The sequence below is a fragment of the Rissa tridactyla genome, chromosome 3, assembly GCF_028500815.1.
Source record: "Rissa tridactyla isolate bRisTri1 chromosome 3, bRisTri1.patW.cur.20221130, whole genome shotgun sequence".
Lineage (NCBI taxonomy): Eukaryota > Metazoa > Chordata > Aves > Charadriiformes > Laridae > Rissa > Rissa tridactyla.
Window position 1 is genome coordinate 100,923,730 of NC_071468.1, and position 26,393 is coordinate 100,950,122.

A 26,393-nucleotide genomic window follows, 5' to 3' on the forward strand; every position below is an offset into this window, starting at 1 on the left:
CATGCAGAGTCAAATATGGCTTAACAAGATCTGCCCACACACAGATTTCCTCAGTAGATGCCACAGCAAACCCATGTCTCCTCAGTTCACAAAGTAACACATCTCAGCTCTGCTGAGAGCAGAGTCAGCAATAGAACCAGCATAATCCATCTACAAAAATTATCAAAATCCATTTAATTCTCACAGTGCACACACACTTGCATCTTTTCCATTGATTTGAGAGGCGGCACTGATTTGAGCACTTCCACAGAAGAACAGCTAGCTTGAATCCCCTTACCTGCTGCCAGCTACAGGCAGTTAGTGCAAATCCGTCGGTGCTACGGGCTTGCATGACCAAGCCCTTGGTAGGCACGTCCAATGGAAGCAAGAAGAGCAGCAGCAGAGAAGCCTGCCAGGTTTCTATCACACACAGACAGCAAAATGCAGGCAGACACGGAAGTGCAAGAGGCTCATCTCCTACATAAGCAAGGGGGTTAGTCTTCATCCGAGAAGGGGGTGGGACAGCAGGACAGTTCAACTGTCACTCCTGCAGCTGGGAAGGGCAGGAAAGCCACCCCAGTGCCTAACACCCAGCAGCCACCATCCAGTGTGAAAGCTCACAGTGATTTTCTTCTTATCCTAAAAGAGCTGAATGAAACAAGCTGCTCTTAATCTGTTAAGGGCTGGAAAAGGCATAGGACATTAAAAAAAAAAAATAATCCAGACTTCCACACCACACCTGTTAAGAGAAAGTATGTGTGGGGTAGCAATTTCTTTCATTTAAAGATACTACAATGAAATTAACACCTTCAGGGCATTTTAAGGAGCGTGCAATATCGTGACAAAAACATATATGTGGAATCTGAAGGATTTAATACTTGTCAAAGGCAAACAAAAAACCCTCTTCTTGGAGAAGAGGGACACTAAAAAAGGAATGCATGACGTCTGCAAGAAGACAGCATACATACGTAGCATACATAATCCCAAATATCAGCATGCATTAAATTAACTACAGAAACCCCTCCTGTCTGGAAAAAGCTACGGAACAAGAAAAGCCATTAACATTTTAATGAATCTGGGATAGCAGGGCCCTAAGCTTTAAGAATTCAGCCTCCTGGGGTTGCACAGAAGAAAAAGGGGGGGAGGGGGAATAAAAGGCGGGATGAGCAGCACGGGTAGTGCAATTCCCAGGGATCTCAAACAAGCTGCACGCGCTTTGGGAGAGGGGGAAGCTTAATGAATTGCCAGCCTAGGCACAAGGAAGAAACTGCAGAAATTTAAGCACGTCTTCATCCCTTTGGAAATTGCACTTCTTTTCTGAATCACAGGGTCTTCCGAGACTTGTCCCGGAGAGCGCCCAAGGGCTGTGGGAAAACAAATAGCACACAGGCACTTCTGATTGTGCCTAGAGCAGAATCTCTCCTCTACCATGTAGAGCAGAGACTTGCACTGAAAACTCAATGCAAAGCGCAGGAGCCCTGCCCAAACTTCAAGGACATCAAGCAAGGACGCTTCAGCGACCCAGTATCTTGCAGAATTCACCAGTGATGTGAGAATCCAGGGAAAGATTTACCCAAGCTTGGAGAGCCCGAGGGAGCCAGCGGTCGTTTCAGACACACAGCCGTTGAGCATCTATCTCTGAAGATGCTACAGGGAATACTTTGAGTCTCAGACACGCTTTGCCAGCAACCCAAAAGCTCAGGCATCCACTGTTGAAATCCTATGAGTCTGTTTTCTTTAGCCTCAGAACTAGTACATCAGTTTTTTGAACAACCTAAGACCAAGGGGCAGAGATAAACTGCATTGCCAAATAACCTTCAAAGTGTTCACCATCACTATGCTGTTTTTCTTAGCACAGCTTCCCTGCCCTCTGATGTTCCCATTCTTGATTTATCCATTCAACCTTTGCTCAAATAACAGCCTCAGCCAGACTAGAAAAGCACGGTGGGGATGCTTCCTAGGAAATCTGCATGAACACATGGCCTTGCAGAGGAATAACAAATAGCATCAACATGCAAACAATCCAGGAAAAGTTTTAAAGATTACATGGCTCCTAGCCTCCCCCAAATCCTTCTCCTTCTGCACCACGAAGGCTATCACTTTACCCTCCCCAGACTTCTCTCACGTACACCCAAGATCACAGGAGCATCACATTTATATCTGCTGAAGATCTCTGAGTTTCACTTGGAAGGATTTTTGTAGTTCTAGATTCACCAAAAACTGCTTAAAGGATCAATTATGTAGCATGTTTTTAACATATACTAGCATGCCTTGGGCACTTTAAAACACTTGGGAATTTAAGAAAGCCACACTTAAGTGTTTCCCTGTTCACCTCTCCCGAGTGCCCATGAACTAGGTCTACTAACACCTAATACTGCATTGCACAGGCATCCAGAGCTGCCTCTGAAGAGTCGTGAGGGATCATAGAAACACAGAATGTGTTGGGTTGGAAGGGAACCTTACATCTAGTCCAAGCCCCTGCAGCAAGCAGGGACATCTTTGACTAGATCAGGTTGCTCAGAGCCTCATCCAGCCTGGTCTTGAATGTCTCCAAGGATGGGCCCTCCACCACCTCTCTGGGCAACCTGTGCCAATGTTTCACCACCTTCATTATAAAGAACTTCTCCCTAATGTCTAATCTAAACCTGCCCTGCTCTAGTTTAAAACCATTGCCCCTCATCCTATCGCTACATGCCCTTGCAAACAGCCCCTCCCCAGCTTTCTTGTAGGCCCCCTTCAGGTACTGGAAGGCTGCTATAAGGTGTCCCCAGAGCCTTCTCTTCTCCAGGCTGAACAACCCCAACTCTCTCAGCCTGTCATCCTGACGGGGGGGATCCATCCCACCTCCAGATGCAACACCTCACCACTGCTCAGGTTGCAGCTGGCCACTGCAGCCTGGAAGCGCACGCAAGTCCAGCCATATGACATACCCACCACCTCATGGAGCTTCAAAGACCATACGTTGACCAAAGGATTAGAAAGTACGAGAAAGGAAGACGTGTCACCATTTTATTATGAGGAAAATAGAAGTAATTTGTTTATTCCTCCTCCTCCTGTGATGAGAGGTTAAAATATAAAGGGATACTCCTGCACGCAGAACATTAGATTAATTTATATTTGCGTTTTTAAGCTCTTGAGGAAACAGAATGGCCAGAACTGAAAGCAATTAGTGCACCGAACCAGACAGCTAAAACAACAAAAAACACAGAACAATGATCTCTTATTTCGCAAGTTCAGATGTCACCATCACACTTTCCTATTCATGCTGCATACTGCGTTTTGAAAAGCTGGGCTGTTTTTCTCTGCCTGAAAGGAATACAAAGAGTTCCTATTTTTTTCCTAAGTACTTTGATAGTTAGAAAAGCAAAAACTGATGGAGTGCAAACCGCTGAAGAGGAGAAACCTTTGGCAGGTTGAGAATCTGACATATTGGAAGGTGGGTTCAAAATACAAAGCTAAGAAATGAAAATACTGTAAATCTCCAAAATCTTATTCCCCCTGCAGCATCCCAGATGGTATGTGTTTTGCCTTTTAATTTGAAGAGCTGTGAGACAACCATATCATGACCAAACAGCGGAAAGTAACATCAGTCATCTTCTGCTATGGTCCCCTGCATCACCTCGCACAGTGCATTTTTCATTTGAAGCGTCAAGCCGTGCAATAACCATGACATGGTTAAGCAGAGGGAAGCAGTATCAGTCACCTACTGCAATGAACCACAGAGAAGAGAAAGTAATGCAATAAAATGGGCAATTAACACTGAACCTTGGATATAGGCAAGCAACTGCTCCCTGCCACCTGCATTAGTCCAACCCATCACTTGATAAAACCCTTCCCTGAGCAGTAACTTCTAATGACACACACGCATCTGCCCAACCATAAACATTCACACCATCTGTTCTCGTTACAGTTGAGCTCTCCAGCCAGCTTCCAAGTCAGGCTGAGAAGAGTTCACATGGCTCTGATCCACCAGCTCTTTTGCAGCTAGTTATTCATTTGCAAAGAGAATTACTAAGCCAACAGAGTGTTTCCTTTCATATAAGGTCTGTCACAGACAGCACACAACTCAGCCAAACTCAGTAGCCAAAATACCACGACAATTAATGCTTGTGTATTTCTAAAATGTTTTAACTAATGTGTTTCTTCTGTCTCTCAGATTTTTTCCAGTTTTCTTCTCTTACCAGATTTTGCCAATGTGCATAAAGTTATATGGTACACAGAAATTTTTCAGCAACTGCCTGGAGACTCATTATACTTCATCAATTATATTATCAGATAAAGACGGCATTAAAAGCATCAAACAAATACGCAAATTTCAGACAGTTACAGGAGGTGAAGTGGCCACTGAATATTCTTCAGTGGCAAAGGGTCACTATGAAGTTGAAAAACCGTAAAGAAAAACCGTAAAGAAAAACCGTAAAGAAAAAAAGGCTCCCTGTTGCACTGTTGCTTCTCTCGAATATTCAGTTACATCCCTCACTTATTTACACGGTTATGCAACCTTGCTCTCCCCCACCCCATCCATCACACCTCAGAGCGCGTTTTGTGCGTAGCCACTGCATATAAGGAGGCAAGAATAGCTGACAGTTGCTCTGATTTGGTAACACGGATTCGCCATTTCTAGATCACTGGGTCATAAGGCTGCTTAAAGGTGACCCACCAGCCCTGGAACTTCTTGCAGAACTGATAAGTTCACCAGGCCAGACAAAAAAAAAAAAGTTAAAAAAAAAAAACAACAAACTGTTTTCATTCCAACACAGCTCAAGACAATACAAGCAGCAAACTTTACAACCCAATGATAAGCCCATGTGGTTTCAAACAGCACATTTTAAAAGATAGTTTCTCCCAGCACCCTTTTCTGAATTTATCTCTGCAGGTGACAAACAGACTGATTCTTCTTCCAGAAGTACAACCAGAAATACCAGCACTCTGCCTCTTGCTAATCACAGGTAAGGAGCGCAGAGATGAAGAGCTGGACTTATAACCCATAGGCAGCCTTTTTTTGGACAGAAAGAAGCTTTTCTTCTTTCAATCGCTTTTTTTTTTTCTTCTTAAATACTAGGTGTTTCAGAGAGCTCGGGGAAAGAAATCAACATTGTGACAGATACACACATAAAAACAGGATGTAAACTGGAAATTTACACTTGTAAATACCCACATAAAAATAGGATGTAAATTGGAAATAAATTGCTTTAAATTGGAAAATAAAGCAGGCTCTCAGAAAGGCAGAACTACAGTCAAGCATTATATTATTACTGTATTTCTACCACCGGCTCTCCTCTGCGCTTTCGTTCCTTCCCATCTAGAACTACAGGCAAATCCATGAATTACATGGAAAAGTGTTTTGCAGGACACAGATAGCAGCTTCAGAGACAGAAAAACCCTACTAACATAGACCGTGTCATAGGACAGTATAGAATTGAACAAGTTAACATTGGAGCTTACCATTCCGAGACAAATCAAGTTCCACCAGCTGCATGAAATTTGCTATTTCTGGAGGGAGCCGCTGGATTTCATTATCACTAAGTCCAAGTTTCCGTAACTTCACAAGTTGGAAGAAAGGCTGAAAGAAAGGAAAAATTCCATGTCAGACAATATTCACATAACTCACATAGAAGCATGATAAGCAATAACTGGAAGCCGCTTTCAAAATTTGAGCTAATTAAAGTTATTGTTTAAAGTCAGTTATGCAAACCTCTTTCAGACCTGCATCAGAACGAACGTTTTAATTTTTACATGCAAACAGACCGTTTTACCTAAAATGAAAATTTATTTAAAAAAAAAAAGCCATCTGTAAAGCTTGCTACTAAAGATGACAGCAGACAGACAATAGCAAAATGCAGAGTGCCTGCTTCAGAATCATTAATGCGGCGAGATTACCCAGCAGGGTAATTAAAAACATCCTAATTACACACCGGGGCTCATTAGGAAGTTAGTGCAGAGAGACACTTCTAAAGGACGAACCAGAAAACCCACAGAGAGGGGCTGCCAAGGTCTTCTTCACCGGCGAACGCCATAACCAACCAGGTTACGGAGCCAGCCTCCCTCGGGAAGGCTCTCTCCAGCCTCAAACATCCTCCGCTCCGCGGCCCAGTTTCGGAAGGACTAATGAAAGTTGGTGGGATACGCACGATTCCAGGTCTTTCCAGCTTGAAGAGGAACCCAAACCCTCTACAGTGCAGACATGTGCACGCAATGCAGGCAGGGCCATAACTTTCCCTCACGCCCGGCTATGGGCCCGGAGGGTCTGGCACCCCCCCAGGACAGAACAACCATCAAAGGAGACAGGCCAAGCTGCACATCAGGCCAACCCCAGGCCCTGGGAGCAGCCGGTGATTGAATAACAGAATGGTTATTAAAAACTGATTAAGATGTAGGCATCTCCAGGAAAGCTGCAGGGCCTTTATCTCCTCACAGCTTTCCCCTCTTCCAGACAGGCCTTTGAATGAGAGCGACTGCAAGGGGTGAGGACTGGTGCAGAATTAAATGAATTAAATGCAAGTCGTCTTGACGAAAGCTGATCAGATGCCTCAAATTTTGAGAGCCTTCTGTGTCCCCAGACAGCAGCGGCATTTTTTCCTGGTAATCAGATCCTGTGCATCTCCCCCCCTCCTGGCATGTGTGCATGTCTGTACCCTCACGGGTTTTGCCCCTCAGGGCAACACGAAGATGATAGCAAGTTTTGGGTATCTACCTACATTCCATCACCTACAATCCTGTCTTGGAAATTAGCACCTTTTTTACTATGATTTTACTTTTTTTTTAAGGCGCTGTAGTGTGTGCTCTGAATGTTTCTATCTTAGATTGACACAAGATCAGGCAGTAATACCGGCGTCTTACTAGGAGACAAATTAAAAAAAAAAAAAGTCTTACAAATCTGCATTATGATACAAGTTTCCAGTCTTAGTCTCAGCATCTTAGGCCGAAGTTCATAAATCAAGTTTTAAGTGCAATGTTTTGCAACCTCAGCACCAATTTTTCAATACACATTGTTGTTCCTTATCACAGAAAAGTAAAACACAACTGACATTAATGTGGTTTTCCCTCAAAAACAGGGGTTCCTTTCAGGGAATAAAAAGGATAGAGCTTTAAAAAGTTTATAAACACTCAGCAGTCAAAAGATGCACCAGATCTGAAGTGAAAATTCAAAAGCATTTTTTGAGTCGGAGTGGCATTCTGTCCCCTTCCAAGTATTAAAGGCCATTGATAACAGAGTTGAAATTGCATGAGGGAGATAAAAAAACATTTACAGTTCCACATTTCTAGCTCCCTAAAAACATATATCACAATTTAAAAAGCCACCGATGTTTTTTTAATCCTCCTTTGTCCTTACAAGATCCATAACTGCCTTTTCACGTCATTAACATTTTTTATCTTCCAAAACAAATGCCGTCTCTTTTGCTAAATATTTATTAATATGACTAAACCAAGAATCCATCAGAAGCTTAGAAAAGCACTTAAAGATACTTTTGTGAAAACACAGCAGGAGTACGCTCCACAGAAGACATCCCAATCTGTCCTAACACTGTCCAAAATAAATACTTGCCAAAAAGTGTTCCTCAGCCAGCGTGTAGCTGCTTAACTATATGACAGTTAAAAATATTGATGTTCTATTACAAATCTTCCCATAAGCAACAGCTGTCCTTGCCAGAGATGCTCTACAATGGCAAGTGAGAAAAGATAGGAAGAACACGGTTAAAAGGCAGAATGGTCACAAAAAGCTATGAAGAGCTGGCATCCCTAGGAAGGTTTGAGGGCCCTCACCACACCACGCGTCAGTGTTGTGTATGTTTATTAAATGTGCAACAAACAAAATTGCACAATAGTTAAAAGCATTCCTGTTTCTTTAACTGACTACTTAAAAGAAAAATTAACTGGAAGCTTCATTTCTAGTTTGCATAACAATTTTTAATGAATGACACCATTTCCTAGATAAAAATCAGAGCTGCAGTTATGTGAATGGCATTTCTTTGAACTTCTTGTTTTTTTCCTTTAAACTGCAGAACTCAATCACTCTTGCATGTTACTACATCCTACTCCCATTTCAGTAACTATTCTTCCTTTATCCACATCATTAGCGCTCTAAAGCGCAACTGGAGAGGCAAAAGCGCCTCCTTTATGCCCTGTTTGTTTTACCTGTCAAAAAGACCACAGAGAACAAAGATAATTAAGAGTATACTGAATAGAGGTCAAATATAAATATACATATGTGTATGTATATATATAAAAATACCTGTAATTTCTTAAATATATGCCAACCAGAAACACGTTCCTAATTTGATGTATCAGGCACAGTTCAGTCGCTATTTGAAAAGCTCTCACACGAACCGAAGCGCAATGGGGTTGTTGGCCGGAGCAGCACATCCACCCAGCACGCTCTAATAGCAGGTTTTGATTGCAGACCCGACGTCTCTACGAGTATCTTGGCAACACTTTTAATGCTGCTCAGTTTAGCCAGCCTAATTAATAGCACTTCAATGAGACAAATAATTCCATGAGCATCAGCAGTAAAGAAGCCTACAACTTTCTATGTAGTGGCAATTCCCAACCTTCAATTGAAGCCTTTCCTGCTATCAAAGAATTTGTAGAGGTTTCTCTAACATGAATTTTCTAAGAACACACAACTCGAACAGAGTCCTTCCCACACTGGAAAACTAGTCTCTCTCCTCCACCCAGCCACATATTTTAAAAAAAAGAATAAATAATTCTGACAAAATTGGGTCAATGTCAGCCAATAGAATAAAAAGAAGAAGAAGAAAAAAGAGATAAAGTATAAAAAGACAGTGTGATCCCATAGTCCTCATTTTTTATAATTTTTTCTTTTTTTTTTTTTTTTTTTAAGAATACCACTACAACTGGCACTCGATTCTAGAAATAAAAGTTAACAGAATTAAACCAAACTAGTAGGACTGATAAAACTCAAGATTTTCTCCTGCGGAAGTGGCCAAAGCACCACATGTTGCTGGCTTTCTTTCAATGGTTCACTCCCGCAACAAAAAACATTCATGCCCGAGAATCTTGCCTGAATGCTTCAGCACCTTTCCCGATGGAAAATAAAAAGATAAATAAATAAAAGGAAATAGACAAAAACAACTGGCAATTGAAATAAAGAACACAGGAGGGCATGAAGCCCTACTTGCAGCAAACTCTGCTTAACGTGAGATGCAACATCTCACTGCCAGAGCCTTTCCAGTGCCAGAGACATGTCACACTCCAAACCCATTTGGCATAGGTAGCATAACTAAATGACTACTGTGTTAAGCAAAATGTTTCCATAAAAAGGCTACTACTAGCAGCAAAAAGAATTAAAATTAGAACCTTTATGAAATACACTGCCTAATTTTCGAGGTGGGCCAGCATGAGCAGCAGAAATCAGAACAACAGGGAGAGAAGGAAGAAAACTGCAAATTAACTCCAGTTTCAGGGTTATATTCACACAGTATAGAAAGAGATTATTCCTTTTTTTTTTTTTTGGTGCAGGCACTTGAGCTGTTGCTGACAAGCTTAAAAATTTGTGAGTACTTGCTCTTATGTCAAGTTTCCCTTAGACACCAATACAGATTTTCAACATATGCATGCTGCCTCAGCTTTTAAGGCTTCTTCAGGAAATTACAGTATTATATTCAAAAAGGAATTATGTAAACTACCAAGACACAAGATGTTACTAGGTCCTGTTTCTTAAACTCCATCTATATTTATTTCACCCATTTTCCAAACTTATAGCTGACCAGCTAAAGGATACCTGCACTTTAGAATTAAAAAGCGACACACAGTAATTTAAACATTGTTTAACTCCTAATTGCATTCCTGATTCAAATCGTACTTCAGGCTCCATTTTCTTCTTCTACATTGTAAATAAAAAAAATCAATGGGGGAAGCCTTCGCTTTGTTTGTTCACTTCCATTCACTAGCTTCGTGTCCTCTTTCAGTCGCCAGATAAGAGAAACTGCAATCAATCCTTCCCCCACCTTTGTTATACTGCCTCAGAAAGACCTCGGGAAAAGGTCTTTCTTCAGGCAAACACAAGCAGAAGCTGCAATGAGATTTTGGTAAGCAAAGCCGTGAACAAGATAAGGCATCAAATCTGCGAAATAACCTCGCAGCAAGGCTGACACAATGCTTTCCAGCTCTCCAGCCAGGTTCTCCATCACTTGCTTTTGGCCCCTAGAAGTTGTTTTTTCGTCTGTACCATTGCACGGCTTCAGCAAGACAGCAGGGCAAGCCCAACTTTTCTTTAGGTTACCATGCAGCTTGGTGGTCAGACGCAGCAGTGTGCCCAGGTGGCCAAGAAGGCCAACAGCGTCCTGGCCTGCATCAGGAATAGTGTGGCCAGCAGGACTAAGAAGTTGATCGTACCCCTGTACTTGCCACTGTTGAGGCCCCACATCAAGTACCATGTTCAGTTTTGGGCCCCTCAGCACAAAAAAGACACTGAGGTGCTGGAGAGCGTCCAGAGAACGGCAACGAAGCTGGTGGGGGGTCTGGAAAACAAGTCTTATGAGGAGCGGCTGAGGGAGCTGGGGTTGTTTAGCCTGGAGAAGAGGAGGCTGAGGGGAGACCTCATCACTCTCTACAACTACCTGAAAGGAGGTTGTAGAGAGGTGGGGGTCAGTCTCTTCTCCCAAGTAACAGTCGATAGGACAAGAAGAAATGGCCTCAAGTTGTGCCGGGGGGGGTTTAGGATGGATATTAGGAAAAATTTCTTCACAGAAAGGGTCTTCCAGCATTGGAGCAGGCTGCCCAGGGAAGTGGTTGAGTCACCACCCCTGGAGGCTTTTAAAAGATGCGCAGATGTAGTGCTTAGGGACGTGGTTTAGTGGTCGACTTGGCAGTGCTAGGTTAACGGTTGGACTTGATGATCTTAAAGGTATCTTCCAACCAAAACGATTCTATGACTCTATGATTCTAAGAGCAAGGATTAAATCAAGTGAGGCAGAAGCAGCACTGAATTCAAGTGTTCTGCTTCCTGGGGATGTGTTTAATAATCAGGCTGTGGTTATTACCAAACAGTTATATACAAACACATTCCCCCTGCCTGTCAGAAGGGCAAAGGTGAAGAGGGAAGGGCAAGCTTCTCCTCGTTCCTCCCCCACCTCTCTTGTAAGAGTCCTCAATAGTCAACTCCGTGAAAGCCCATCCATAGGGGACACTCAGTGGTAAGGTTTCCGAGGGGACGGGATACTTGATGCCCTACGCTAACTGACTGGTGGGATTTCGGACATTGCTTCTGCTCTGAAGTCAGCCACTGGACGTACCAGCCAGGAGTCGACGAGAACATGGCCACACTTACACCTACAGCGAGCTGTAACACGCCCTGCCTTCCACTCAGGCCGCAAGGCACCCCCAGTCGAAAGCCACAACTCACTTGTAAGCAAAAATTTCCTTCTAGGATGCAATCCTGTATATCGTCATCTTAAAATTTGTCCCAGAGACACTCGCCAGGAGCAGGAGTGGGAGCACGGAGGAAAACCAGCAAGAGCAGTGAAAGGGGACACCTTCCCCTAGAAGCACATCCTAACCAATTGCACAACGAAACGATGAGGAAGCTGGATCCTGCTCCGGATTCATGAAGTGTGTAACAAGGTCCCAGCAGACTCCAATGAAGCCTAGTATGGGCGTTATCAGCTTGGCATCTCCCACAAGCCTGCTACCAACATCAGGATCCCTCAAATCACTCCCACCTGCCTTCAGCTGCGAGCAGGGACAGCTGGTGAGGGCAACAGGGTTTCACAAATGTGGATCCCTCATGTTCCTCTGTGCCAAACACGCTTTAATTTTCAAAGAAAGTACTAAGAGAGCAGCACAGCAGAGTCATCATGCAGTTGATGACGCTGTATCAAAGTGTTACTGTAAGCAGCTACTAGATTTCCTCTCAAGACATGAGGAGATGCAGCAGCAGCTGGTGGTGGGCCATGATATGCAGACCTCTGCCTCCTTGCTAGGTGGCAAGCCAGCAATGGACAACTGCTTCATGCAGCTGAGGTCTCTAATCCCATCTCCACAAGTTTCATGGCAAAACCAGAACTTCTACAGATTTTTGGAATGGTGGAAGATTGTTTCACATGCCCTAAAATGTTTGTAGAATATGTTGAAGCTGTACTTTGCTCTTGCAGCATACTAGCACCAAGTTTGTCATCATGAATAACAATGAAAGATGGCACGGGGCAGACATTCAAGCAGGAATCCATACAAAATGTTAATAAAATCACTAGATTTCACAAGAAGAGAAAGTATTCACGAAAGATCACAGTTCATGGGCATATACCCTAAACGGAACCACACGTTGCAACTGCTATCTCCCCCTCCAAAGGATGAAGGATTAGCCAGGCAGAAGGGTTATGGGGGGGTCTACAGGAGACAGAGCAAAAACGGTAACCGATGCCTCACTGAAGCTGCCATTCAGCATCTACCCGCTTCGTTTCTGGCCCCAATTTTCAGAGCACCTGCCATTTTCTCACCTACAGTCAATGACGGGCCAGTTGCAGGTCCTCATCTCGGTCGTTACCATCCATTTTAAAAAAATAAACAAGGGACTATCCACTCTCAAAACGCAATACACTGCAGCACTGAATCCAAATACTGCTCTACTGAGAGATGCATTGAACAGGTTGCCTCATACTGTTTCCTGGCAGGCAAGGATTTACTTTCTCTTTTATGTCAATTAAGCAGAGGCAACAAAGGTTAAAGAGCACTTGATGCCACAGCCATTAGAGCACAGCGGTGGGAGGGACCATCTCTGCCTTTGAGAGAGGCCAGAAAACATCTGCTACAATGAAATATGGATTCATTGCAGTTAAATGCATTTGTCATTTGGAGAAACAAAAACAAAAAAAAAAAAACCTCAACCACATTTAATCTCACTAATGAATTTGTAGCATGCATTTTTCCAGTATACAAGATTGTTTGGCAGGAGGTAACATCTTTTTTTAGACCAGCTGATATAATTAGAAAAATAATTCTATAATTGATTTCAGAGCTACAGACGTATAATCTTTGCCCACAAACCTTGTCTTACCTGTGTACATCACATGGAGAAGGGGATCCTACCAATTTACTACAACAACACACCCCTTACAGAAAAAAAAAAAAGTTAGAAGTATTGAAACATAACCACCTAATTACTTTCTTCTAACCAAGGTCAAAAATCAATAGAACTCCACTGCTACTACAGAAAAAAAACTGACATTAGAAAATATTTCAAACCAAGCAGACTTCAAAATCTTCTGAACAATCTCAGGGACATTAACAGGGAAGTCAGACTTCCTAGGGGACACCAGACCAGTCTGCTCCCCTCAGACTGCGGTCTTTCAAATTCGATGTTGAAAGGCAAAGTAGCTTCTTCAAGTCTTAAGCAACAAAACAGAAAAATCTGGAATCTAGCAGAAAAACTAGATATTTATCTGATAAACTTATTTGGAGCCTTCAGCACAGTGTTCTATGTTTAGAGGGATGTTAATATAAGGATCCAATGCTGCTTCTTTACAAACCATTATTTATTGTAATAATTCAAGCATGCATTGCACACTAGTACTAATTGACTACGCCCACAAAAGTTTTTTTACAAAAGGTTAGTATTCTGAAGACACTGAAGTTGTAAAGTTGCAGGTGTTCTTAGAAAGTATTTCACATAGCATTTGTCATACTGAAAAAGATTCTTAAACTTTCAGTAAAACTACCTTTACTGTGTGCATACAGTCTACTTAAGTTCCACAGAGTGGCATAGTTCTCTCTCTGATATTAACTGGAAGTACATGCTTGTTCAAATCGTCTACTGGTATTTCAAGGATTTACAACAAGATGTGCAAAACCAGCATGACACTATCAATGTTATGTTAAAAGGTGAATATTCACATTTGAGGGTGAATAAACAGGGAAAACCACGACAATTCTACTTGCATCATTAAAAATATCAAAGCTAAAGACAGGTAAACTCCTTGACATGACCTCTACAGAATCATAGAACAGTTGAGGTTGGACGGGACCTCTTGAAGATCATCTAGTCTATCCAAACGCCCTGCTCAAAGTACGAGTCGCCTAAAGCAGCTTACCTGGGACCATGTCCAGTCAAGTTCTGAGCATCTCCGAAGATGGAGACTCCACAACCTCTCTGGGCAGCCTGTGCGCCAGTGTTTGACCAACCTCACAGTGAAAAAAGTGTTTTCTTATTTCAGACAAAATTTCCTGTGTTTCAGTCTGTGCCTCTTATAATGTCACAGGACACCCCAAGAAGAGTTTTGCTCTGTCTTCTTTATACCCTCTCATCAGGTATTTATATACACCAATAAGATCCCATGAGCCTTTTTCTTCTCAAGGCTAAACTATCCCAGCTCTTTCAGTCTCTTCTCATGACAGATGCTTCACGCCCTTAATAGCCTTTGTGGTCCAGTATGCCCATGATTCTCTTCTTCTGGGAAGCCCAGCGCTGGACACAGCACTCCAGGTGTGTTTCCTCCAGTGCTGGCCAGAGTAGAAGGATCACCTGCTGGCAACACTTTTCCTAATGCAGCCCAAGATACCCTCAGCCTTCTTTGCCATGAGGGAGCATTGCTGGCTCACAGTCAACCTGTCCAATAGGTCACACAGGGCCTTTTTCTGAAAAGCTGCTTTCCAGATGGTTGCTCCCCCCAGCCTGTACTGGACAACGGGACTATTCCTCCCCAAGTGCATGCAGGGCTTTGTATGTCTCTTTACTGACTTTAATGAGATTCCTTCTCTGCCCATTTCTCCAGCCTGTCAATGGCCCTCTGAATGGCAGCATAAACATCTTTTTTATCAAACACCTCCAAGCAGATCCCTGAACATGCCAAAGCCTGTTTCCTGAAGTCCAGGGTTGTGATGTTGCTTTCTGTGCTGTTCCTTCCTCTCAGTATTCTGAACTCCATCATCTCATGGTCACTACAGCCACTGCAACTCCGACCTTCACATCTCAACCGGTCCTTTCTTATTTATAAGTACAAGGCCCAACAGAGCACCTTTGTCCATTGACTCCTTGATCACCTGTGTTAGGAAGTCATCAGTGCACTCCAGAAAACTCCTGGGTTGCTTATGTCCTGCTGTGTTGTCCTTCCAGCAGGTGTCAGGGTGGTTCAAGACCCACATGAGGACCTGGGCCTGCAAACGTGAGGCTTCTTCCAGTTATCTGAAGAAGGCATCACCTACTACTTCTTCCTGATCAGGCAGTCTACAGCAGACACCCAAAACAATGTCACCCACTAATCCCAACCTGCTCTTAGCTGGCCCATCATCCATCCCAGGGCAAAGCTCCACATATCCCTGGCTGCTCTCCCACATGAAGGGCAACTCCTCATCCTTCCCTTCCTGCCCTGTCCTTTAAGAGCCTGTTTTCATCCATTGCAGCACTCCGATCATGTGAGATATCCCAGCACATATCTGTGATCCCAATGAGATCTATAAATTTGAAAAAAAGGAAATAAAGCTTCTAGATGTTTACGTTTTAAGAAGGCATGGCTACAACCCGTGAGCACAAATTTAGAGAGAGGTATAGTATGATATAATCTCTTTCCACAGAAGATTACTGGCCATTGACCAAGCAAGCATCTTTCAGGCTTACAGTTGCATAATGGGAGAAACTATAGTAGAACAGTGAAATTTAGTCTAAAAGGGGTTTGGTTTGTTTTGGGTTTTTTTCCTGAGACAGAGGTGTGGTACAGGAAGAACAGAGGGACTTTTTCTTAAGGAGCTTTCACAAGATTTTGGTATGATAACAGCACCCTGAATTTCAACACCACTCATAATAAGGAGATACAGGCACCGGCTAAGCTGAAAGCCAAGCAGCAGCGCACCACCGGCTTCTCTCACACAGAAACTGGGGCACGAGAGGAGGCCGGGGTTTAACCAGCACTCTCGGGGAAGGGGTCTCACATCAATCAAATAACTACAGAGAGGCATTAGCATAAAACACCAAGAAGAAAAATTACGATTCTCTCTCTCAAACAGAAAGAGAAATGATTGAGAGTTGCATCAGATTAGGTTTACAAACACTACATAAAAATAAACCCCGAAAGAAGAAAGAGTTCAGCAGACTCTTAACTAAACTAAGTGCATACATAAAATTTTGAATTTCTTTTTTTTGCTATTGGAGATCCCACATAAACAACATCTGCAAAAAGTCTCATGGGAAAGTGGATTTTATCCTTCGAGTAGAACAACTGAGCAGCAGCAAGACACAACAGCAGCAAAACAAGAGTTACAAGCTATTTCCACCACCCACCAATGCAAAGAATGCTCGTGATTTAATATAAGAGCCAAAATATAATACTGCATTCAAAGGTTCATAAAAAAACTTTTTTTTTTTTTTTTTTTTTTTTTTACAAAACAGTGGGGAAAAAAACATGCAGAGATCCAGTTTTGTACTGCCAATTCCATGCACAGAGAAATTAAGTTGACAGGATGTATTGGCCCTTAAATTCTCATGTACAAGAGCAGGAAACAACATTTCATCAACTACAGACTGATCTATAGAATTGAAAGCATATTATTTTTATCTGATGCTTTTCATTAGAGAAGCTATTGAAATGCATCGTGCAGAATGTGTTATTTTCTTCTATCAAAGCAATTTGCCAGAAAGCCTACTCTTCGGTGAAGTGTAGTTTTTGACGTGTAGCAAATGATATATTACACATTACAGCTTGAGTTGAAAAAGACTTCAAGTTTTCTCTCCTAAGGAAAATAAAAATGGTCCAGGTTTAGAAAAAAAAATCCACAGACTACATTTTTAAGTCACTCTGTGCACACTGGTGACCACATACTATGGTTTTTTTTCAATCAAATCAGATGATACATTGAATATTCAACAGAAGGCACTTTGGATCCAACACCAGAGAAGGAATTACTTAAGCAAGTTAAGAGCCACACTCTACCACTGCCCCGATACAAAGCCCTTCCTTTTGGGACTGAAGGGTGCAGCTCTTTAATTTGTCTTGTAAAGCAGAAGTGGTGAGAAGCATGCTGACAGCTAGAAACTGCTGTTCTGTGGGAAAACAGCCACATCTGCCAAGGAAGGCTACAGAGACCTCAGTATTGTGGAAAACCACCAGCAGCTTAATAACACACAGCCTGCTCCTCCAGTACATCCCACCGGGCTGGCTCATCCTGCAGAAAGGGCAAAAGCAGAAGAGGGAACCTGGGAGGCAGCAGAAAGGAAGGGGAAAGAGCGGAGTGTAAAGGCAAGTAAAACAAAGTAAAATAAAATGTTTGCAAGGGCAGCTGAGAATACAGCACAGAAGGGACAGGAGAGGAAGCAAAGAATCAGAAACACAAGGCAGAGAGAGACGTTTAGGTCAGAGGAAGTAAGCAAAGATCCTGGAACATTAAGGACGGGGGAGGATGGGAAAATATGAACATGCGGGACAAGGAATCTGCGACACGAGTGGTAACAGCAGAGAAAGGTCGCTGTCAACACGAGCACATGTTCTCCATCGTGTAGTCAGGGAAGGGAGGCAAGAAGGGATCCAGGGACCCAGCAGAGCAGTTGAGACCTGGGGAAAGAATCAGAGCACTGATGTGGGAAACCAAAAGGATCCCTCTGCGGTAGCAAAAGGATATTTGTAAGTTGCTGTACAAACAAGAATGAATAACTTGTATTCCTGAGAGGCTGACAGGTATAGGTTCGGAAAAGAACATATTTGTAGAGAAAAGGGGGTGAGAGAAACTGAGTTAGCCCACTCTTTCATGGTCCACATATGCATTAATGGACAAGGGAGCAAACAAAGGGAGGAGTGGAAATAGCAGGGGCAAAACCGCCTCCCTCCGCTTCTTGGACATTTCGTTTCGGATGTTTTACGGATGAACCCTTCCTACACCTCTCCCTTTAAAAAAAGGTGCACCATACATTTTGGTGAGCAAACACAACAAAAATAAAACCAACAAAGTAATTCTTTCAAGACAATTCAAGTGTATTTCTTGTTTCTCCTCTCCTGAGGACACTTCAGATGACTCTCATAACATACAATGCCGCAACGTTGCTGGGCCTTTCTGCAAGCCCTTTCCCAAATGGGACACTACAGCAATTCTTTGAGTTGCCTTCTATCTTTTGAGGGGACTTTTATGTGTGCTTGTTTTGATGGGGTTTTTTTGGTAACACCCTAACATATGTCGTGCTCTACTGTCCTCTAGAATAATAGAGGTTTTAAGCATGCTAGTAAAGACCGCAGATTAAACAAAGACCAAGACTACTTCTGTACCTCAAAATGGAGGTTTTAGGGTGTATTAAGAGTATATTGTTTTACTGGTGTATCAGAGCAAACCAATCAAAGAACACTTTTCATTGCTATTTAACAGCAACGGGGGCAGGGAGAAACAGGGGAGAAGTGGGGAAGCGTGGGCATCCAACACAAGTTGCCCCATCAACTTAAGAGAAGTGCAGCCAGTTCATGCATTCCAACAGGCCACTTGCTGATATTTATCTGCCTCGGAAAACTTTATATCTGAAGGGATGAAAAAAATTGTGCAAGTGGAAGGAAAGCAGATGTCTGGAGATAAAACCATCATGGGTGTCTCAGGCTTGCCGCGTGGCAAAGCTGGGAAAAGAACTCACCGATACCTACTTGGTTTCACAGAAGTATCACGAGACCTCCTGCCTGCTGTAAGAGCCATTTCAGACCACACCTGCCCACACTGGGAAGAGGAGGTCTGAACTACCAGCGTATATAATGAAGAGCAGGGCAGCAGAGTTGGGGTCTTCCTCATCCATCCAACTCCTGCAAGTCTATAGGGCGATTCTTCACTATTTCACAGTAAGCCTTCACAGCAGCAGTTTCCTAAGGAGGACCAAAATCTTCTCAGTGACACAAACACCTTCTCGGTGTTACAGGATATGTGACGGCATCAGCACAGCATAGAGATGATTTGCCAGGAATCAGCACAGATCACTGTGAACTTCAGGACTTCATCAAGTATGGGAAAACATCTAACGAGCCAGCCACCGAGAGAGAGAGTTAAAGAAGTCTCCTGACTTGCTTAGGCCTGAACTGAGCCCAAAACCAGTTTGATTTTGTGTTACTGCCTTTAGGCATATAGAGAAGAAACTTAATGGAGGTAAGGTAAGACTAATATAATGCATTACACCAGATTAAGGGCATAATGACCACTAAAATCTATGCTGACCTAACAGTTTGTTAATTACACGCCCTAACGATTTCCCTCGTGTTTCCTCTGTCAGAGGTATGGTGTACCCCTCCTTTTTGTACTTATTTCCAATTCTGTATCTGCAGTCTGCATCGACGCTACACTTTTCATATAAAGGGGAATGAACAGTGTACCCTGTAGCTACTTTCCAAAGAGAGATCTTCCACTGTTCTCCTCAGCCAGATTCCTATAGCAGAACTTTTAAAAACTATTTGCTGGTAGCAATTGTAAACGAGGCGCTTCCCATCCATTTCCAGATTCAATAGATCAGTTCCACATCCAAGACTGCAGCTGTATTTTCGTACCCGAAACTCCTACAGAGTCAACACTTATGAGCTGATGGCACTATATTCCATTTATCAGAAAACATTAATAAGGAACTGACAAGAAAAGTTCATAGGTCCGTGTGCAGGAAGCCCTAATAAAAATGCCTTCCTGCATTGCTGACAAGGCATGAAGCGCTCAGGACAGATACAGCAAGTATGCCTCTGTGGTTGTATCTCATTGGATTCCTCCTAGGCCAGCTAAAAACCCACAAACATATTCGGACAGTATATTTAGGCACTCCTGTAATCTGATCCCTGCACATAAAAAAAAAAAAAAAATAAAATCTTTCTAACTTCAGCTTTTGCTTGATTCCACTGCAAAGCCAAGGAGCCTGGGTTGTTGTTTGGTTTTTTGGGGTTTTTTACCCCCTTAGCTATTTTTTTACATGTATGGGACTTAATACGTACTCACGTGTCAGTAATGGGAAGAAGTGGTCTTTTTAGCCACCACAGGACAAAAAAGACTATTATTTCACATATTACGGTTCAAGGAAGAAGGGAAACAATGAATAGTTGCGCTCTGTTTACAGAAATAAATACCACATCATACCACGAACAACAGACATCATCCTTTACATTTGTACTCAGCACCCAGTTTGTGGGGGATTTCTTAATTTTTAAAAAACAACGGAGAGCCATAGGCCTCAATGGGATTTCAGTCACAAGCATATTCAGCAGCCCCGCAATAAGAAGTGTACAAGCCTGAAAGCCAACACTAAGAAGAAAAGTCTAGTACGAAAAGAGAGAGAGTCCTGAGTCTCATCTGTGCACAAAGCCAGCAGAAACTGCTGGAAGTAAAAATAGCACCCACTACACGGAGGCTAAGTAAACCAGTTTTGCTCCACTTCAGAAGGATAAAGAGCTCAGTCGCAACAAGATGCAAACTTGCACCCAGGATTTTCAAGAGAAAAAGCCGAAATTAATACGTCAGTTCAACTGAACGTCTTTACTACTGTCTACAGGAAAACTTCTCCACCATGACTACTCTCACTACCTAGAGTGAAAAAGCAGTTTATGTGAGAGAACTGAGACTAAAAAAAGACAAGTAAGACTGTTTAAATTTGGGTATGAACAGAACAACTTTGACTCAGGTGGAAACAAAGGTGCTTTTGAAAATTTCTCTGGCTACTGAGTTCAGCTTCTTGGATTCCAAGTTAGTAAGAGTTCACGCAGTTTTAAGGCGCAGCTTCCAGATAACACTTCCCTTCCAGTGTCAAACTCAACCAACCACAATTCACAAAGGCTTACGAGGTGTCCAAAGTTTAAAGAGGAAACACTGAAAAACGCCCTTGGTTGTTCAAGTCAAAAGTGGAGTATGCCTCCTGTATCCGTGTGGAGTGGAACAGTGACTCGCTGGAATCACCCCGATGGAGTTTCTCTACCAAAACCAGCAAGTGCCAGCCAGGGGGGTCACACTGGCAGGTACCACCTTGAGGTCTCAAAACCACTTTGAGTTGAAAGTGAATTTGCCTTTGGCAATACTACCAAAAAAAAAAAAAAAAAAAAAAAATTATTGTGCGCAGAAATCTGGCTACATGTTTCCCGCAAGAAGCAAAACACTAACAACTGCGTGGGACTTAATTCGGAGAAGAAAAAAAAAAAAAAACACAAAACAAAAAGCTTATTCGCCTCTCATGTTTTGCATGACGAAGTTTCCAGGAGTGGAAGGCAGAAACGAGAACGCTGTTGTCTGCTAGAGGGTTTTGGGGTTTTTTTCCCCCATGTACAGAGCAGATAACATCTACCGAAAAGGGAAAAAAAGGGGAGGGTTTAATACCCTCCAAGGTCTCGTAATTCCGATGACGTGATGTTAATCACAACATATATTCACATCCCATGACTCCGGCCCTAACCCCTCTGCCCTCCAAACAGTACTTTTCCTCCCGCCGGGCGAGCACCGCCAGCTTTTGCTCCAGAAAGCTCATTTTCCGTCAAACTACGGTGAAAAGCTAAAGGCTGACCCGGGGCTCCGGCTCCTCCTTGAACTGCCGGGGTCACCGCCGCAGACTGGACGGCCCCACGCCGCCCGGGGCCGGGATACCACAGCATCCCCCCCGGCCCCGCCCCGGGGCACCCAGCAGCCCCTCACCGCAGCCGCGGGGCGGCCCGGGGGAGCTCGGCGGGCACCTGCCGGGGCTGGCACCGGCACCGCGGGGGGGGCGGGGGGGTGTCGGGGGGACGGCCCCGTTCCCGGCTTACCTTGGGCAGTTCGCGGAGCTGGTTGGCGTCCAGCAGGAGCTCCTCCAGGCTGCGGCTGTAGCGGTAGATCTCCTCGGGCACGGCGGCCAGCGAGCAGTGCCGCTTGTCGATGGACTCCACATGGCGGTTGCACCGCCACAGGGGGATGCAGTGGAACATCGCCCCGCCGGGGGAGGCGGGGGAGGGGACGGGGGGGGACACGCACGGCGGGGCGGGCGGTGCAGCCGCTCACCGCCGCCCCCTCCTCCCCGCCGGCCGCGGGAGCCGCTGCCCCCTCCGCCGCCGCGCACCCCGCGTCCCGGCCAGCCGGCGGCAGCCACCCGCATCCAGCGCGCCGGCGGCGGCGGGAAGCGGCCCCGGAGCGAGCGCGGCGGCCCCGGGAGAACAATGGGCGGGAGCCGGAGCCGAACGGGGGGAGGGGGGAGGCAAAGAGAAGGGGGGTGCGGGACCCCCCCTTAGTGCTCCTGGTGTGGCCGCTGCCCTCCCCGCAAGGGCATGGCGGGGCGCCGGGCACCGCGCTGCTGCTGGCGGCCGCCGCGCATTCCCGCGCCTGACCCGGAACACGGGCGGCCTCTCCCCATCCCTCCCCTCCCTCCTCTCCTCCCCCGTCCCGGCTGACATCAGCGGGGCCGGGCCCCGCCGCCCCGCCCCGCCCCGGACCCGCACCCGGCCCGCCGGCCTGCCCGGGGAGGGGAGCACACACCGCGCGCAACCTCCCCCCGGCACCGCATCGCCCCGCGGCGGGCGGCCACCCAACTTTCTGCCGAGGAGCTTCTTCCCCCGGGTGGGAGGGTAAAAGCTTTGCCCGGCGGCAAAGGGGGTGCAGCAGCCCGTGGGGGTGGGAGTCGGGGGTCCCAACCCCCGGCAGCCCCCTGGGGTCGGGTGGCCGTCGGTGGGACGGTGTGACACGGTGTGAAGCGGCTGGGGATGCCGTGAACCGGGTTTGAGCCGCTCGTTTTGCCCGCTTTCAGACATGCCGTGCCTTACCTGAGGTGCTGGCAAACATCCCCCCGCCGGAACGTGCGTGGACGGCACCAACATTTTCTTTTCAATTGTTGGAACACGACGAGCTCTTCGGAAAGTAACTCCATAAAACATATGGAACGGTGTCTAGGGACCGTGGCCGTGGAGGATGTTTGTCCTCTCAAACTACATTGCTGTGGCATTAAAAAAAAATATATATATACTATCCTTAAGGCTTTCTGAAATTAGTTTTTTGGTGTGTTTTTTTTTGTTTGGTTGGTTTTTTTTTTCAATCCACTTCCAAAAGAGCCAATGGTGCGGTGGGAAGGGTTAGTGAAGGTAAACACGGTGTTTCCAGCTGCTCCCACTTCTCGTACCGACGCCAGCGGGGCGATGAGCTGGGCTCTCACAACAAAACACGGCCCCAGAGGCTCCCGTCCCTCTGGTTGCATAACAGCAATTTTGTAATCTACACAGTGACATAAAATATTTTTGAAAACAGGCACTCGATCATCTTGAAATATTGCTAATTTCTCGCATAATTATAACTGGGTGCAGGGACAGGAATAGGGGAGAGGGGGAAGTTTGTTGTAGTCATCTCTGTTCTTCAATCCCTGCACGGTACTGACAATCTCTAAAAGTTGCAATATATTTTTTGTTTTTTCTTAAATCAGCTGATAAATCTTGCAAGCTACACTTATTTAATTTCTGTCAAATTGCAGTGATCTGCCTATTTTGGGGTTTTAAAAAGGACGTTTTAGGAGCTTGTGTACTGTTGCTCCTTGCTGACGTACAAAACAAGAAACTTTAAAAATGTAACCATTTTCCTATAAGTACCTTAAAAAAAAATCGGTCGGAACCAACAGCTTCTTTCTTCAACCAGCGTACCCAGTAATTACCAAAAAAAATATGTGGAACCTCACAACGTGTCCAAATAAAGTATGTAAAGAAATCTGCTAGCCCGCCTGAGAAGAACTGTAAATATTGCTGACCTGATAACAACTGAACGGGAGTGGTTTTTCAGAAAGCCACGGGAAACGATCTGCCTTCTGACCATACCGTGATTAAAAAACGTGTGTTGGACAGAAAAGTGTCAGCGTTCCAGCTCAGAGGACCATAACTGGGTTTCCAATATAATTTTCATCCACTACAAGTGTACGAAACATTTATAGCACATGGAAGAAGAAAGCCGCGATCGATCTTTTTCATCCCGCACTTGAAAGGAGGGCTATCATCTAGTGGCATTCTGAGCAGGGCTCGGAGATTGGCGTTGTCAATATACCTACAATATTTTCAGGCAAAGAATTTCTGGGCTCCTGCAGTACCCGTGGAGGGAGCGTTCATAAATCTGCTCGCGTGTGCTTGGAAACGGGGCGGGCACGCACAGACCAGCGCTCCCAGGCCTTCCCAGCCCCGGGGCAGGAGATTAGATAACTACAAGACAGAAGAAAATCAAACAAATGTGTTGCGCACCGGCCTGGAGCTTGGCCAAGGCGGGGATGCAGGAGGCTGGCCAGCAGATTTCAGAGGTGGAGGAGGACTGTCACCATCACTCTTGGTGGGTCCCAGCCAGGTGCTGCACTTCCAGCTTCTGGTGAGGCTGGTCCTCCCTGGGGGCAAGCAGAAGGGCCAGGTTCAGAAAATCAAGCTTCTCCTGGCAGCTCTGACCCAAGCTCTGGCACGGGAGGTCTCAAACCAGACGAAGGGAACACGGTGCTCTCAACGGAGATCTGCTGCCAAGATTGCCTCGCCTAAATTCAGCGACCATTACAGGTCCTCAGAGCCTTTCTCCCTAGGGAACCCTTTGGAGAAGCAGGACTGCAGGGAAGCTTTGCAGCAAGGCGAGGGAATGAGGGAGGGCTGTGACTGAGCACTCCCAGCATGCATAGGACATGCAAGTTCTAGATAGGACTGCATCGTAGGGGTGGGATGGCATGAAAGCATTTGAAACTGAAGAACAATATGACTTGCTTAGTTGCCAAATGGGAGGGTGAACAGGTTGACTCCTGGGCGCCAGCTCTTAAGAACAGCCTTGTGAGTGTCACTTCAGGACCTGAAGATAATCCTGCTCACCTTCTGCTCGGCTGGAAGTATCTACATCGTCATAGAATCATAGAATGGTTTGTGTTGGAAGGGACCTTAAAGATCATCTAGTTCCATCCCCCGACAGCTGAGCCTGGCACCAGGCAAGAGCTCCAGCGGTGGCCTCTGTGGGAGGGCTTTCATGCCAGCTTGTGGTGCTCTCTGTCCCATCGTCTTCTGTGCTGTTTGGGAGAAATGCCCAGCACACCCTCCAGGCAGAGAGGGCTTCGGATCCCAGCACTCTGGTCTGTCTCGGAGGCTTGCAAACAGTTTGAGCCTTTCTTGCATGACACAAGCACAAAGTCTGGCATGAGGTGTCACTTCTGCAGATGCTGTCATGTGTCTCATGACTAGGTCTCACTGTGACAAGTCTAGACAGTAACAGGAAGGTGACAGTGACTGTGGGGTGAGCCTGGGTACATTAATGAAGGATGAGGTGAGCTATTTGCATGCTTCTCGTGAGTGTCACGGAGTCCAGGGGACAGAGTGATGGCAAGAGAGCTTAATACTTATTTATGAGATCTGCCTTCACCAGCTGACACTCAAAGTGAGGACAAAGAGTCTCTTCCCCTTCTCTGAGATGGACACCTACTGTCATAGGGTCTTTGATAAAATCCTTGGGAGCTTTGGACATCAAATTAGTGCCAGTGGCCCCGGTCCACTGCACACCAGAAGATGTAGCCTCAGGCTACAGTATGGAAATGGGCATCAAGGAGGCCAAGAGGCAAACCAGCGTGTTTGTTGAGGAAACAGTATTCTCACGGCTAAAAGCACCATCCTGAGCAAATAAACCTGTTCAGCTTTGGTCAGTGTAATGAGTTACTAGTTTCTATTGTTCTGCCGTGCTAAGAAATATCAGCAATAAAAACCTCTTCCCTAAACCAAGAAGAGACCCAGTTCTGTACCCTGTGTGGCCAGAAGAAGAGTGACCTCATGTCAGGGCAAGTTTTGGTGGACGAGGTCTTTGCAAAGGGGTGGGAAAAGAGAATTGTGGTACAACGGAGTAACTAGAAGCTCTAACCAGGCGTGCAGAAGCTGCGAGCAAGCATAGGAGGCCAGCAAATTGCCAGGGTTCGTACTGACACATACCTGACAAACTCCTTCCTTGGGGCAGCTGTGTCCCCCAGGGGCAGGAGAAGCATTGCCCTCCCTGATAGCAGCAGTCCTGCTGCGTTACACCATTTCCATGGCAAGGCAAGGTGTGGCTCGCACGCAGAAGGAAATAAGGTCTGTTGCTCTCCCAGTTCTGCAGGGGATTACCTGGCTCCAAACTGCCATTTGATAACCATTTGGTCTGCTTTAGCTTCCCTTTTTTTTTTTTCCCTGAGCGTTGTTATTTAAAACTTTCCATTTCTACTTGGTTTTTTTTTTCCTTTTTAGTACTTCTAAAAGTACTGTAGTACTTTTATATACTGGTTGGCTGAATTTCAGTTACTTGGGACAGCTTGATTTTGTTTTTAAGACCCTCCCCACAATGCCAGTAGCCTTCGAGCTGCATGAAATCTTCAGAGAGGTAATGCCACTACCCCTTTTGACAGAGCAACGAATGTGTCTCGGGAGCAGCTTCGTGCTTCTTTCCTGGCAGGCTGCTCTCTTCAGCCGCGGGTGGACAAGGTCAGGCTTCTACCAACCCCTCTTCGGAGGGGAACAGATGAAGTTTGCTCTCGCCGTGATACCACACTTCATATTTCTTTCTGC

General features: G+C 45.2%; 1 protein-coding gene across 1 annotated transcript in view; it reads right to left on the minus strand.

Annotated features, from left to right (window-relative positions):
• The window catches only part of LRRC1 (leucine rich repeat containing 1), a 71,866-nt gene extending 50,042 nt beyond the window's left edge, over positions 1-21,824 (minus strand). Inside the window, exons 1-2 of the mRNA XM_054195310.1 lie at positions 21,651-21,824; positions 5,425-5,542 (exon numbers count right to left, since the gene is read on the minus strand). Of these exons, the coding sequence (XP_054051285.1) occupies positions 5,425-5,542; positions 21,651-21,809 (277 nt within the window). The 5' untranslated portion in view covers positions 21,810-21,824. The remainder of the gene's footprint in view (positions 1-5,424; positions 5,543-21,650) is intronic.
• Between the last annotated feature and the right edge of the window lie 4,569 nt (positions 21,825-26,393).